The sequence below is a fragment of the Aquarana catesbeiana genome, linkage group LG04 (assembly GCF_042186555.1).
Source record: "Aquarana catesbeiana isolate 2022-GZ linkage group LG04, ASM4218655v1, whole genome shotgun sequence".
Taxonomy (NCBI): domain Eukaryota; kingdom Metazoa; phylum Chordata; class Amphibia; order Anura; family Ranidae; genus Aquarana; species Aquarana catesbeiana.
This window is the reverse complement of record NC_133327.1, coordinates 611557810-611573517: the sequence shown is the minus strand read 5'-3', so window position 1 is coordinate 611573517 and position 15708 is coordinate 611557810. Positions and strand designations below refer to the sequence as shown.

The window sequence follows — 15708 nt, the reverse complement described above, 5'->3', positions numbered from 1 at the left end:
GTCTTCTGTCTTGTGAAATTTAGTTTCATATTACCAAGGATGCCAATAGGTATATCATCCAAGGATGGCCTTGCAAAAGCCTGAAACCTTGACCACTGGGTATAGCTGCTAGGAGAATGTAAGGAATTTCCAGATATATTTTTCTAATAAATATAAGGCTGCCTACTCACACAATGATTACTGACAGTCATTAGACTTAAGGTAGAGATAAAGTGTCATGATTATCTTGGCAAACAACTTGGATAAATTTAAGTTTCTTTCATCCAGTATCATTTTCACCTTTTTTTTTTTTTTCAATTCGTTTAAGACCTCCGACAAAGATTGTAGGCTCTGACTGTAATGTGATTAATACTGTACATTTGGATTTCTGTAAAAGTTTTCTATGACCTTTACAGAATGGAGAAAAAGTGGAAAAAAAACACCTTCCTTTCCTGACCTCCTAACCTTAACATGAACCTGAACCCTATGCTCTAGGGAACATCTAGTAATGTTAACTGTGCCAAAGCGCTACCCTGAAACATAAACTTCTCCGGTTACTGCTTGAATATTCCCCCACCATTCATCTGGGGGACAGCTCTATAATGATGGCTCCTCCCACACAAAACAGTGCAGAACAAGGTATGGTAAGTCAATAAGAGGGAAAAGATCAGCTGCAGGGTCCATGAAGGCAATACTGGTGGCTAGTTCTTTGACCTCTGCTTGTGTTTTTAGGGCACAGCTTTCAGTGTTCAAGTACTCTTTAGGTTTTTTCCTGGCTGTTATGCTGATCTGAAAGAAGCATACACATTAAGACTTTCAACTTAATTTGCTGCCGGCTTGGTCCAGGTCAGTAACTCCAAAAGTATTAATGCTTAAGGACCAGCCAGTTTGTGGGCAACTAGCATTTTCAGAAGGCGGCCAGAAATCAAATTATGTTCCTCACATCACAGGCTTTTGAAAACACTTAACATTGCTATAACCTTAACCCTTAAAGTAGTTCTAAAGGCAGAAGGTTTTCTACCTAAATGCATTCAATGCATTAGGGTACAGAACCTTTTTGGTGCAACCGCCCTCCCATATACTTATCTGAGCCTCATCCCATGCAGTGTTGTGCTTGAGAGCAGCGGGTCCCCTGGATTTCTCTCTCTTCATTGGCTCACACAGCAGCGGGAGCCATTGGCTTCTGCTACTGTCAGTTAAAGCCAGTGAGGAGAGAGCAGGGGCGAGCTTCGTTTTGTGTGTAAATGGACAATGTCTATTTACAGGAGCTTGGCTCAGGAGCGAGTCTGTGCAAGTGCCCCGTAGCAAGAGGCTTGCTATTGGGGGCACTCGGCAGCGAGGAGGAGCCAGAACCACCAGTGGGGGACCCAAAAAGAAGAGGATTGGGGCTGCTCTGTGCAAAACCATTGCACAGAGAAGGTAAGTATGACATGTTTGTTATTTAAAAAAAAACCTTTAGAATTACTTTCAAGTAGAACTAAACCCTCCTATCCTTTTCAGCCAAGGAACGTGCCATCTTAGTCTCTGTTTGAACTGCCATGGTGCTGCACATGTGATCAGTTATGACACCAGCCATTTGATGGTTTTATAGTTTGGTTGAGAGCAGAAGCAAATGTGACAGCATTCTTGGCATGCCTAGAATGTAACTGTTTTTTGAAACCATTAAATGAATAGGTTTAGAAGCGAGCGAGGTGGATGAGGGAATCCTTACAGCTGTGCTATTGTATTCTGACAGCGGGAGCTCCTCCTATTGGCTGCAGTGCTAATGAAAGAAGAAATTTCCAACAATCCTATTCATGAGAAGTTGATCGTTAGATTGACTTCTCATGAACAGGAACAGCCATAGATGGATGGAAATTCGTCCGGTCCCTGCTTTACTGGCCAAATTTCAATCCATCTATTGCCAGCGTTGGACTAGCCCCAACAGTCCATATCTAAACCTAAAGTGATATTAAAGGCTATCGTTTATATAAAAAAAAACTGTCATACCTGCTCTGTGCAGTGGTTTTGCATAGAGCAGCGCTGCCGGTGCTTTTGGCCTTTCCCTCCTGCCAAGTGCCCGCAGAGCAAGCAGCTTGCAATGGGGGCACCCAGGGAGGCTTTCTCCCGAGCCACTGCTCTGCGTGTTCATTCACACACACAGGTGCAGCGTGGCCCCTCCCACTCTCTTTCCTCATTGGCTCACTGGCTGTGATTGACAGCAGCAGGAGCCAATTGCTGTCTGAGCCAACAAGTTGGAAGAGTCCCCGAAGAGCCTCAGCTCTCATCCACATCACTGGATTGAGAGGGGGGCTCAGGTAAGTATTGGGGGGGAGGGCTGCAAAGAGAAGTTTTGTTACCTTCATGCATAGAATGCATAAAGGTAAAAAAAAACTTGAGCCTTTAGAGCCACTTTAACTAATCCAACAACTGGAATCCTCTGGATTCTTGCGACAGCTGGCAGATAAATGCTGTGTGAAATGAGGCCTATTATTAGTCAGCTGAGGGTAGCTGGATTGTGCACACACACAAGTGACCTTTAAAGTCTCTGGCCAGCTTTGGAGCAGCCCATCAGATAGATTTTCTTCAGTACAGATTCAGTCATTTCCAGCACAATATAAATTGTTCATTTGTAATTTTACTAGAAATATTTGACTTTTAACACACACACAATATTTTAATGTAATATTTTATTTAAAAAATGTTAAATTTAATTTAAAGAGACACAATTTAAAATGTTTCATCTGACAGTCTGTAATGTATTGCTTTTCAAGAACGACTTGGAAGAATATTGCTGTATGTCTCAAGTTACCAAAGTTTAAAGGGGAAATTACAGAGTGCCGCCTTCCTTTTATCAGAAACCCACCAAGCTAGCAAGTCAGTCGGGAGACCCTGTTTACCAGACAATTGTCATCCTTTTCAAGATAATTACAGATTGTTTGAAGTACATTGTAGCTGAAACCTGATTTATCCTGGCATTTAGGATAGACGTTTTCCGCTTTTTGGATTAATGTAAAGAAACATTTCACTTAATGAACCTCTTAATACCATATGGGAGGGATTGTTTATGGTTCCCAACTACATCCTTGGTAGGTCAGTCCTCTATTCTCACCCAAGTTCTTTACCACTTTTCCCATGCTTTTAGATCTGATGTGTACCTTTTTATAAATGTCCTGCCTGAAACACCTACCTTTAGGCACTTGCATTGCATTCGTGCATGCGTGTTAACCTGCATTGCATTAAAGTAGCCCATTAATTTGAATGGGCTGCCTAGTGCACTAAAAAGGTACATGTACTATTTCTGGCAGCTTATCATAGCACGAATGTACATGCAGTTTCACAGAATGAATAGCTCTGCAATTTTTCTTATAAATCCATCCCTATTGGCCTCATTCACATGGGCGTACCAATCTGTACACCCACGTGAAGTGCTGTCTTCATCTGTGCTGGATGCACAGGAGTTCCATGCAGGCAACCTGTTCATATCAGTGATAGGTGGTCGGCTGCATGGACCTGCATGAATCTCCAAGCACTATACATCGGTGTGGATCTGATGCATGAATTAGGACACAATTGGGTCCATAAATTGAAGGAGCAAGGCAGATAATTCTTGGCTGACCAGTGACTGCAGCGAGTCAGCATCTTCTATCAAGATACAGTTGCAGTTCTTACTGTTTAGCAAGGATGGTGGACTATGTTTTATTTATTTTGTTCAGCCTGCGGGGACGAAAAAAAAAGTATTGGTTTTTGGAAAGCTTGAAAACTGGGAATTCCCAGAATGCACCTAAAATTATACTGTATGGTTCACATGCAGCTCCAGCACTATTGGTATTTACTCACGAGAGAGAAAAATGCACTAGTTTATTCACACCTATGGGAATTATTCGTTTTTATTAAATCTACTATAGTGTACAACATACCATGTTTTGTAAAATGTGCTATGAAAATGCTAATATTATAATAACATGCCTATACCTGTCCTAAGCTGCCCATAGATGGGTTGCTTGTCTTTTGATCGACCAGCGGGCTGACCAAAGAAAACAGAATGGATTTCCCCATCCACACATTTGAGGTGGATAGTGGAATCCTCCCCGCTGTGTTATTGCATTTTGACAGCAGGGACTCCTCCGTTGTCAGAATACACTGATTGAAGGAAACATTTCCAGCATTCCCATTCGGGAGAATGGATTATTAGATCAACTTCTCTTGAGTGGTAACGGCCACAGATTGAAATTTGGCCAGTCCTTGCTGCACCAGACAATTTTCCATCTATCTATGGCCAGTTTTAGAACTGGTATTTTGACATCAGAAGGCATCTATTGAAAAACAAGTTGGCAATTCTCATAGCTGTAATTTATGTTTGTTTTTTAGACATTAAAAATTTGGAAAAATTACTACGAGAAGCTATTATCACTGGTCAGCCACGCAACCACAGAGCCTGGAAGAAAATACTGATCCTTGTAGAAGGAATTTACAGGTAAGGAGATAACATAAGAAAGAAGGAATGACTTTTAGCTTAATATGGCTGATGACTCAATAAGGAAATGAAGACCCAGGAACATTTATATACATTTTTAAAGCATACCTGTGGGCATAGAATAATGTGCCACGTTGGCACTTTAATGTGTATTCTTTTTCTTTTTAAGGCACAGTGATGTACTTAGCACTCCACTAGCTTCAGGAGCCTAAAAATGTTTGGGGTTTTTTCAATACACTGTACTCCCTTCTTTAAGAAAAATGTCTAAAAAAATAAAAATCTATTTTTCTTGGCAAAGCCAGTGTACAGCCAAAACACAAAGGGAAAGAAATACTCTGACATCTGTCAGTGACAGCTGTTTACATACAAAGCCATGTGATCACCATATCATGGTTTACAAGGTGATTGCCTGTTTAGAAACCTCACCTTTTGGTTCCTGATTGTTTGTGATGATATGGAACTGTCTGTAACAGCGTAGGTGTCAGAGGTAGTAGCATGCTCAGCTGTATGCTCCTAGCACTAAAAGGGAATGCAAAGTAACATTACCATTGCACAGGGAATTTTGCAGGGTTGCATCAATCAATGGAAGGGGTTATGGACAGTAAAAAAAACATCCTAGCCAGCTCCTGCACCCCACCTGCCGCCTTCATTCCTATGGCTGGTCTGTGCTCATGATGGCCACCATCCATACAGGAAAAGTACTGGCCAGCTAATGAAATAAGAAAAATAGATCATGCACTTGGCCAATAATATGAACTGCTGCAACTCAAAATCGTAATATTAGACTACTAAAAAATGTGTACAAAATTTGGTGCACTGTTCCTTTAAAAAACAAAAAAAACAAATTCATAAGTAAATGTGATTATATATGAGTATTCTGAAGGTCACTCTAAAACATTAATGAGAAACTGAATGAGTTATCAGTGTTCACCTTAAATAGACAACATAAACCAATAAACATATGAATGTAAAAAATAAAGTGCATGTGCTATAAAAATATATATAATGTAATATGTACATCAATACATGATCTAAACATGAAAGTCCATTGAAAATCCTGTATTTAATCAAAAAAATCCATATGAACATTTAAATAATAAGGTGCTCAGGAACTTTTTTTGCACGTTTCTCACGTACTCATGACGTGGCCACAATGCTTTGCTTCCTGGCCTCAGCAATTTAAACTTTGGGTGCAGAGTTTGACAAGCAGCACCCTTTGAGTTCAGTGGGGCCAAGCCGCAACCACGTGCAATACATGCACTGCAGTGTAGTTTTGCAGCATTACAGGGTTAAATCAGTCAGTGACGTCTCCTCACTGCCTGTAAAATGCCATCTGAAAAGCTTTTTGAACAAGGATCCTTCTTCAAAGGGCACCACAAGTCTGAAAGAGCCCTTATGGAAAGGAAAAATGCTGCAAATAACCATTTAGAATACTAGCTTTTTCTGTGCATTTACCTGCAATTGTTTTTAAGTTAATGATGGAGTCTCTTAAAAATGTGCCAGGAGCTGAGAAGATGGGAAAGAAAGAGGCTAGATTTGGTTTGTAAACAGCCTTTGATTTTTAATCATGGGATTTTAAGAGATTTCCTTGTACTTTATCTGGAACATATTGAATCAATAGTGCATCCTGTTCAGCCTCTCAATTATATCCATCAGTCAGGTTGTCTAACTGCTGGGATCTGCTGACATTTTGAAAGTTTCTCAAGGCCATGACTCCACCAGCAGCATCTGAAGTGTTATCTGCAGCAGACAAAACTCATAGACTGACCTTTATCTAAACACCTGTCAGTCAATTCTAGCACATTATTACCACACTGACCTGCTGCTTCTGAGCAGTCTGGACATCCCCTCTCTAATCAGATTAAACGCTAAATAAACATCGTTTGGCAAAGCAGAGAAAAACTTCAAGTCTTCCAAGTCCTTTGATCATCTACAGATTCAACAGACCACCAAAGTCTTAATGCTAAATATTGCTGTCTATTATATGGCACCCAGGCTGCTGCACAGCTGCTGTTTTCTTAAGAACTGCCAAATCCCCATAATGAATGCAGTGGACACAGTTTCCTCCTAGGCTTGCTGACTCTACGCATCTTTCATCTTTTAGAAATGTTTGGGAAAACAGTATAAATCTTGGACATTTATTCAGTGTTATTAGGCCACTAACATCCAGCTGAATTATCAACGATAATTCATAATAGTGAATGAAGGAGGCTGATTAATATACCTCATTAGGATTATGTACTCTCAGTAGAAAGCAGCCTACTTTTGGCCCAAGGGGAAGATCCTTAATAGCTGCCCATGGAACAACAGCAGTTACAAGTTTGTACTAATTTATAAACGCATTAGGCTATGAAGGCACTAGGCTAGGCTCCAGCCAGATCAGGATGCAACCATCATTGTGTCCTTTAAAGGAAACCTGTCATGAAAGAAGTATGGCTACCATTGATGAAAGTAAACATGCACTACACTACTTTAGTAAGTCAACCCCCAAATGTCCACTTATTTTGCTTAGCTGATTCCCTCACAGTTCAAATTTAACAGTCTGCTCAGACTGCTGCAAAGCACTCAATTTTGTTTATCTGATAGGCAGGGCTAAATGCCACAATATATTATGAAAACAGAAGAGAAAATCACATAAAAATTCTTTTCCCATAAAAGTTAAAATAACTCAAAAGAACTCAAAATGCATACTGGCTAAAACTATACTGTTGTTCCTCTAAACCAGTTGTTGGGTTCCTCCAGGGGTTGCTACAGGTAACTTGAGCTGTGGCTTTTTGATGTACCATCTGATTGTTCCAGGTCCAAAGCTACTTGGCAGCGTCAGTTACATGACTTTATTAAATGTTTAAGTATTTGTAGGGTGGCATTCTGACCACCACTGTAACAGAAATTCTTCTGAACAATTAATTGGTGTTAGCATTAGTAGGGTTTACCTGACATTCTTGAAATAAACTTTAAGGGTTCCTTGGGGGTAGAAGGCTGAGAAAGGCTAGTTCCCCTAGAAGAATGTCCAGTAATGCAGCCATAAGGGGTTCACTTCAACTTTTAAACCAATAGTACCATTTTTGTCAGTCTTTCCCTGTGTACACCCTACTATAACAGTAGTGGCATAATACAAAACAGGTATATTCACTTCCTTTGGGGTTGAGGCGGTTACTGCATTAATTGAACTATACAAACCAAAAGAAATTTCATGAATGTCTATTCTGGCTGAAGCCAGCAGTACAAGATGCCGCAGCAGCAGCTTTGTTATTTTTTGGGGGACATGCATTTAGTACAGATTGGCTTAGGAGGTATGGTGTTCACTCATAATGTAGACAGCTTTAAACACTGGTTGTGTTTTATTTATTGTATATACGTTAGTATTAAAACTGGCCAAGGCACTTGATGGAGGCAAACACATTACTCATATCATGGCTTGAGTGATGTAAGCATTTTTGGAGGTTGGTCACAGAAGAATCCTATAACTATATGAAAGTACAAAGCAGCAGATTACTTGGTTTTATATAAGCCATGGGAATGTCTAGGTGGTCTTAAAATAATTTCTTTTCTACAGTGGTACCATATTATTTCCTACCATACCAGCTGCTTGCCATGGGTAATATGGACGCCTTTCAGAAATTCTTTTAGTATTTGGAAATTGGTTTTAAGGTTCTCTTCCAAAGTGCCAGCCAAAAAACATTGTTGAACCTCTACTCCTACTCTTGGCCAAGCGGACCTCTTTCTGGTGGAGCATGATTGACAGTGTTTTTTTGGCATCAAAAACCCAAGTATGTTTTCACATGGTCTGATACTGGCACATTTATTAAAGCTTAGAGGAAAATGGGTGTCTTTATCAACAGTTCTAGGAAGTGCAGTCTGCCAGTGCTGGAGTTGTTATTTCCACAGTAATACATCTGGTCCTTGTAATGTTCTTCGTATTTTTCTTCTTCGTATTATAAGCTAAAACCGCTCAATATAAATAACTACCCATGACAGATACTGGTCAGAGGTTGTCAGCAACAGGAAACGCTACAATGTTCCCAATTTGTTCCTGATCAATATATATCAATCAGAGGAAAAGGAAGTCCTCCACAATTGAGTCTGTCTGGGTGTTAGTTGGCAAACTTTCATAATATTTGCTTATGCCTGTCCCACACTTTTTTTTTTTTTGTTCTTTTGGTCAGTCAGGAGCATATAATGTAAATGATTAAGAGCATTGCTTTGATCTGCCAGGACAGCAAGAATTTGGTTTGATCTGCGTTGTCTGGTTTTATTTAAGACCATTTTAATGCAGAACACATGAGGCCACATCTTAGGCAGTAAGCATTTATAATGATTAATACTAAATAGGAAGAACCAGATCAATTATGTTGTAAGGCTTCTTACAAAAAATTAAAGTATGGCAGCCTGAGCAGACCAGTAATGGATGTAGTCAAGATAACGATTTGGTAAAATAGTTCTTAAGCTTCTAAACCCACATGCAGTACCTCCTGAACTCACTGGTCACTGCCATTGTCCCCTTATAGCATAACTCAATAACTGCTCCTCATGCCAGGTTCACATACTACCTTAAAAAGAGGAGCAGATTTAACAATGCAGCCCATTGAACTATTGTTCTGATTTACATACACAATACATACGTAGAATGGTTGTGTTTCCTAAGCATGCCCTACAGGACAACTGTGCTGAGAGAAATAAGTACATACTGTAAATACTTGGGCTAGGCACACTTGGGCGATTTTTGCTACAGTCATCGTCTTCTGTGATCGCCCAGCTACTATTTGCTATAAATAGGCAACAATGAAGTGCAGTATGTAGAAGTGATCAATCGCCCACATTGTGTGCTACTAATAGTAATTAATTAATTAAGTAATTAATCTCTACTAATGGCTATACTTTATTCTTGTCTATGTGTAGCTGGGGGTTCACAGACATTGGTCAATGTACCAGTCATCTGTGTGTGCCCAGTCTTAGATCTCTTCTACGGTGACTGTTTTTATTTTTCTTTGTGTTCAATCAACAACAGTCACCTCAAGTGCAGATAGAAAGCAATAGTTTGCTATGTTTCTTGTTCACACTGCAACAGTGCCCTTGGGTGTCAAGCAGTGTGGTGCAGAAAAATACTTACAGTATGCATCTGTTCCTACCACACAACCAAGCTGTGGTGTGTGAAAATCTATGAAATATAATGAAAAAATTTCAGCTAAATTGACGGCAAAAAAGTGCACCGTGCGGGATGTATAAACACACATCACACCGCCCTTTGTCAAACGTCACAATAACTGCCCATGCAGTAAAGCCCTGCATTTCACCATGTAGGCCATTGTGACTGAGCCCTTAAAGTGGAACTTTACCCATAACAACTTGATAAAAAAATAATGTTCTTTAGCAAGGAACATACATTCCACATTAATAATTATGCTACCAGAATTGGCGTGTACTGTAAATTACCTCTAGCATTTCTCCTGTTTTTTCTTGCTGGGGCTGCCATTTTGCTGAAACCCAGAGCCCCTGAACAGCAGTATGCCATAAAGAACTAAATCGATTTAACAGTTTCAAAAAACAGTTACTTTCCTGGAATGTTGGGATTGCGAACTGCCACATTTGTGTGGGTCCTCAACTAAACTGTCAAACCATCAAATGGCTGGTGTCATAAGTGATCACATTTGCAGCACCATGGGAGTTGCAGACCAAAAAGAAGCAGCTTCCTTGGCTGGAAAAGATAGGAGGGTTTACTTCTGATTTAAAGTAACATTAAACTTTACTTTTGTTGTTTTTTTTTTTTAAATTAAATCAGCAAACATGGTATACTTGCCTGCTCTGTGTAATGGTTTTGCAGAGAGCAGCCCCGATCCTCCTTTTCTAGGGTCCCCCCGGATCTCTAGGCCTCTCCTCTTTGGCAAGTGCTGCCATGGAAAGCAGCCATTCATGGGGCCGCCCAAGTAGGCTTGCTCTCGAGCTGCCCTGTCTGTGACTATTGACACAGACCGGGCAACTCAACCCCGCTCCCTCCTCACAGCATTTGATTGACAGCAGTGGGAACCACTGATTACTCTGCTGACCTATAGCGCTGCAGGGCCAAGTTTACTGAAGTGAAGAAACATCTCTGCAGATATGTCACCTTTGCTGTCTTGTATCCTGCTAAGTTTAGAATTGCAGCGAATGGTGAGACGCAATTTTTTGATAATCCTGTTAATGCGTCCAACTGGCTGGATCGTATGGAGCACACCCTTAAAACAACACTAGCACCCATGGCCTGATTGTATTATTTCTTACTACTGCTTAATGAGGATACCTCAGGAGAAGATCTGAGTATGCTGATCTCTTTTCTCAGTCTTTCTTTTAAAGCGGAGAGGAATACATAAGTTGTTTGAACTACATTCTACCAATGACTTGGATTCGCAAGTCCCTTTTGAATCAGAGTTGAACTGAGATGATGGGGCCCCCCTAACATTGTCCTGTGTGGACATGCACTATGTTAGCTGTCTCCTTAACTGTTTAGAGGATGCAGAGACCTTTTCTTTTTTCTCTTGGTTACTTACTGTCTTTCTTTTCCACCACTGACCCCGGCTGGTTGCAGGGAGGGAGTTCTGCTTTTTTGTGGTTGTCCAGCTGGAATTACCTTTTACTTGGCAGACACTATCACCCATTCACCTAGACTTTGGAGAATACTTTTGCTCACAGCTACTAAGTGGAGATGTGAGGAGTCCCCTGATGACTTTCTACACCTGGAACTATGCCTACAAGTTACTTACCATTCCGTTGCCCTATGTCTAATGTGTGTACTTTGATTTTGTGGAATGTGAGGGGGCTGGGTGATGGAGTGAAGCGGGTGGCATTTTTCTCTACGGTGAAGGCCCACAAACCTGCTGTGGTGTGCTTACAGGAAACACACTTGCAAGCTAATTTTACTTTTAGTTATCCAACCCACTTCCACTCCACTCACACAGCTTACTCCAGGGGTGTCGGCATACTCATTTCACATGCTGTCTCCTTTCTGTTACTGCACTCCCTGACTAGCTCAAAAAAGGAAAATTTGGGACTTTATATGAAGCATGCGATAACATGGATAGCAAGTATGTCTGACAAGTAGCTTATAAATAGTATAACCGCTATAAATCAAGGTAAACAAAGCATGACTTGTGTATAAAACAAATCGATTTATTCCATAAATGTAATACATAAAAGCATCATAGCATAATAGTAATACATGATAATAACACTCATTTGATCCATGTGTTTTGTGGAATAGCTCCACTCATCAGGAGCAGATGCATTGTAAGAATCTAATGAAGGTAAAAAATAATGGTAGTTATCAATGGGTCTCAGCATGGGAGAGGGGGTACAAAGAAAAGGAAAGTAGTGGAAAGAAACCCACCCTGCTATGGATCAAGTCGGAGTCTGGGCAAGTAGTGACGAGGGCCGAAGGCCAGCCAGGGTACGCGTCAATCTCGGGAGCTGAGGTGGTATATCCCAAGGCATATATAATGACGGACCATTAGGGAAAAATAAACAAAGAAAGATGGTGTCCCATAAAAGAGGGGTGATATAACGTCACCATATACACACAGTCCATTATTTATTATTTTTCTATCATACAACATTAATATGGTAGTAGATTCCTTTTTTTTTTTTTTTTTGCCATCAAACCTTCCCCTTTGGTGTGTCAGCATTGGTTAGGTTTATTAGATTGTAGTCTGTGTTACTATATTGAGTCCCACCCCCTTTTTGCGTATGGTCCTGCTATGGTTGCCTGGCAGTGATGTGGCTGGTTGGTTCGGCTGGTTATTCACAGGCTGGGGAGCTGCGACGCACACCAGATACTTTCCCCTTTCAACCTGCGCCTTTCTTGGATGCGGGGGTTCGGGGTGCTGTTCCGCTGTGCGTTGACGCCACGCCCCCAGTGTCTTGCGCATGATGTTGGCTTTGCTGACATCAATGCGCCAGCTCTGAGTACTCCCATCGGCGTTATGCATGAGGCGTATTGGCGCCAAGTGCCTGGCGGATGTTTCCGCTCGGGTGTTGGCGTCTCTTCTCCCCTCATGCGCCTTGGTGGTTACCCATTGACTGTCTTTGAGTATTTATACTCCCCTCAGTGTGTTCAATCACTCCTAGTGGCTGGTTGTGTGGACACTATGCAATTGTAGTCTAGTACAGCGATCTAGACTTTATGGTAATAATGTTGACTTTTCTTGTCCCCTTCTCTGTCTTTTCAACCTATGGGTCTGCTTCTCGTTTCGTTTCTCTTCCTTGTTTTATGGATTTATTGTATCACTTCTTGCAACTTCTTATTTTCTATTTACATGTAGGCTTATCTTGAACACACTGTTGCTTGAACTCTTCACCATTGATTGGAACCATTATTGGTCCGTATGCACATGGACCACTTGGTACATTATACTGTGCTTTATTCAATTATATATATTTCTACATAGGTTTATGGTGATGTTGTATCACCCCTCCTTTTACGGAACACCACCTTTCTTGATTTATTGTTCCCTGGTGGCCTGTCATCATATGCCTTGGGACATACCACCTCAGCTCCCGAGACTGATGAGTACCCTGGCTAGCCTTCGGCCCCCGTCATTACTTACCCAAACTCCGACTTGATCCATAGCAGGGTGGGTTTCTTTTCACTACTTTATTTTCTTTGTACCCCCTCTCCCATGCTGAGACCCATTGATAACTACCATTATTTATTACCTTCTTTAGATTCTTATGTAGCACTAACTCTCGGTGGAGCTGCTGGTTTAAAGCGGGCTGTTACCTTCACTCTCGATACCTCTGTTTCACCGGCACCGGGCCTAGGGTTCCGTTGAGTTTACCACTGGATGATATAAGCACCAACACTTGAGTACGTTTTTAATGCTTTATTGAACCAAGTAACTAAGGAAGTAGCAGGAAAGAGGCAGGAGGAAAACTGCAGGGAAGCTCCAATACCTTTCTTTAGGTTTCTTTAGAACATCCTTTAAGGTTGAATACTGTAATTGAATGCAATCCCCCTTTTTGTGGAACACGATCTTTGCTCGCCTGGATAGGCCTCTCTCACTTGCCTAGCAGCCAGTACGTAGCACGAACAAAAGTCTCTGCCACAGACTTGCTTGAAATAAACCCGTACGATCCTCTGCCACAGGATGTATTGGTTCACAATGAATGTCAGACACAGTACTTGGACCTCTAAGCCAACCCGGCAGTACCATGTAATAAGACTACTTCAGGATACATCCTCCAACCGAGTCACCAGGCCCCTCTCCAGACCAGCACTCTGCATGATCCTTCCATGACGGGTCCTCCCCTGGGATCTTCTCGGTTGTCCAGCTTCTTCACTCTGGATAGACAGCTCAGGACCATTTCTCGGCTGCTGTGGTAGGCCCCAGACAGGCTTCTGGGCCCACCCACACGCCGCAGCAACGCGGGCCTCCGGAACGGAGGACCACGAGGTGGTACTCTAACACATACCTGTCGGCCAGGAGGGCCAGCAGGTGGCTGAAAACGAACATGGCGTCTATCCCATAAATACCCTCTCCCAGAATGCAACTCGGAGGACCACCTCCACCGAGTTCTCTTCGGGACAGAGGAGCACTCATCCGCTTTAACACGTTGCTTTTCCAACACCCGCCGATGGTGACAATGACACCCACCGGCACAATGTGGAACCACACGCAACGTCAGCCAAGCTGGAACAGAGGCAAATCTAACTTCCTATAACGAGCAATTCACTAAATTTACCTATTAAATGGTAGATCACAAATCTACCAGTGCTACACTTACAATGCATCTGCTGCTGATGAGTAGAGCTATTCCACAAAACGCGTCGAGAAATTGGATGCTAAATACGTGTTTACACCGGATGAACATCTTACAAACTCATATTGTATTATGCTGATAATATGAGGTATGGCTCTACTTTTACTCACATGGATCAAATGGGTCTGTTATTATCATGTATTACTATTTATTATGCTATGATGCTTTTATGTATTACATGTATGGAATAAATCAATTTGTTTTATACACAAGTTATGCTTTGTTTACCTTGATATATAGCAGTTATACTATTTATAAGCTACTTGTGAGACATACTTGCTATCCATGTTATCACATGCTTCATATAAAGTTCATTTTCCTTTTTTGAGCTAGTCTTGCAATTTTGGGATTAAGGTTATGAACTATCTTGTCCTACACCTCATATAAAGTCCCAAACGTTTTTAATCCTTTTTCTACTGCACTCCCTGGTTGATGATCAGGGACGGCACATTTTTTTTTATTATGCAAGCTAGCAGGGTAGACATGCACTTTAGTCAGGGTACAGCTAGGTCCACGGTGGTTTGGGGTGCCCTGCAGGCTCATATACAGGCTTAATTATCAAACAGATTACCTCTATTAAAACCAAAGAGTGGGAGAATCTCGTAATGAGTGAGGCCGCCAGAGCAGAAGAGTCATACATTGCTGCCCCCACCTCAGAGTCTGAACGTAGATGGCTAGAAGCTCAGGCCCTGTATCAACAGGTTTCTACTACTGCAGCGGAGAATAAGAGATTCTTCCTGCAGCAAAAGTACTTTAATGATGGGGAAAACACAGGACACTTGCTAGCAATGATAGCTAAAGCCCAGCAGGAGATGACCCATATAGAAGCCATCCAAAATGTAGAGGGGGAAACGGTTGTTGACCAGACCCGAATACCTGAAGTTTTCTTACATTTTTTCTGGGACTTGTATACATTCAAAGTGCATCCTACACAGGAGGAGCTGGGTCATTTTCTGGACCAGTGCTCCCTTCCATGTATATCGAGGCAGGGCCTTAATAGCCCACTAACACTAGAGGTACTTTCATTAGCAGTAGCACAGATGGCCAATAATAAATCAACGGGAGCTGACGTTTAGCCCTGCTAAAAACCCTAAACAATGCCCTACAGGATGGTGGTTTGTCCGCCTCTATGAATGAGGCTATCATAGTAGTTATCCCAAAGGGTGGCAATGACCCTTTACAGCCTGACTCCTATAGGTCTATCTCACTGCTCAACGCGGACGTTAAATTGCTTGCACGGGTGTTGGCCACTAGACTGTCGGGAATTGTGGCAGACCTGGTCCATCAGGACCAGTCTGGCTTCATTCCTGCCCAGTCTACTGTGCTGGATAACCCGGAAAACAGAGCTATATTTTCCCTCGACGCTGCCGAAGCTTTTGTGAGCTGTGAGTAAGCACTCGTTATGAGTGCGAAACGCGTCAGCTGATCTCTGTACACTTATGCTGTAGTGCTTTGTATATTTCTGTGATCCAGCTTTTTATGAA

The 15708-nt window shown here is 41.7% G+C and overlaps 1 protein-coding gene across 1 annotated transcript in view; it reads left to right on the top strand.

Moving 5' to 3' along the window:
* The window catches only part of LOC141140773 (serine palmitoyltransferase 3-like), a 224306-nt gene that overhangs the window by 141178 nt on the left and 67420 nt on the right, over positions 1–15708 (top strand). Inside the window, exon 7 of the mRNA XM_073628260.1 lies at positions 4330–4435. Coding sequence (XP_073484361.1) covers positions 4330–4435 — 106 coding nt within the window. The remainder of the gene's footprint in view (positions 1–4329; positions 4436–15708) is intronic.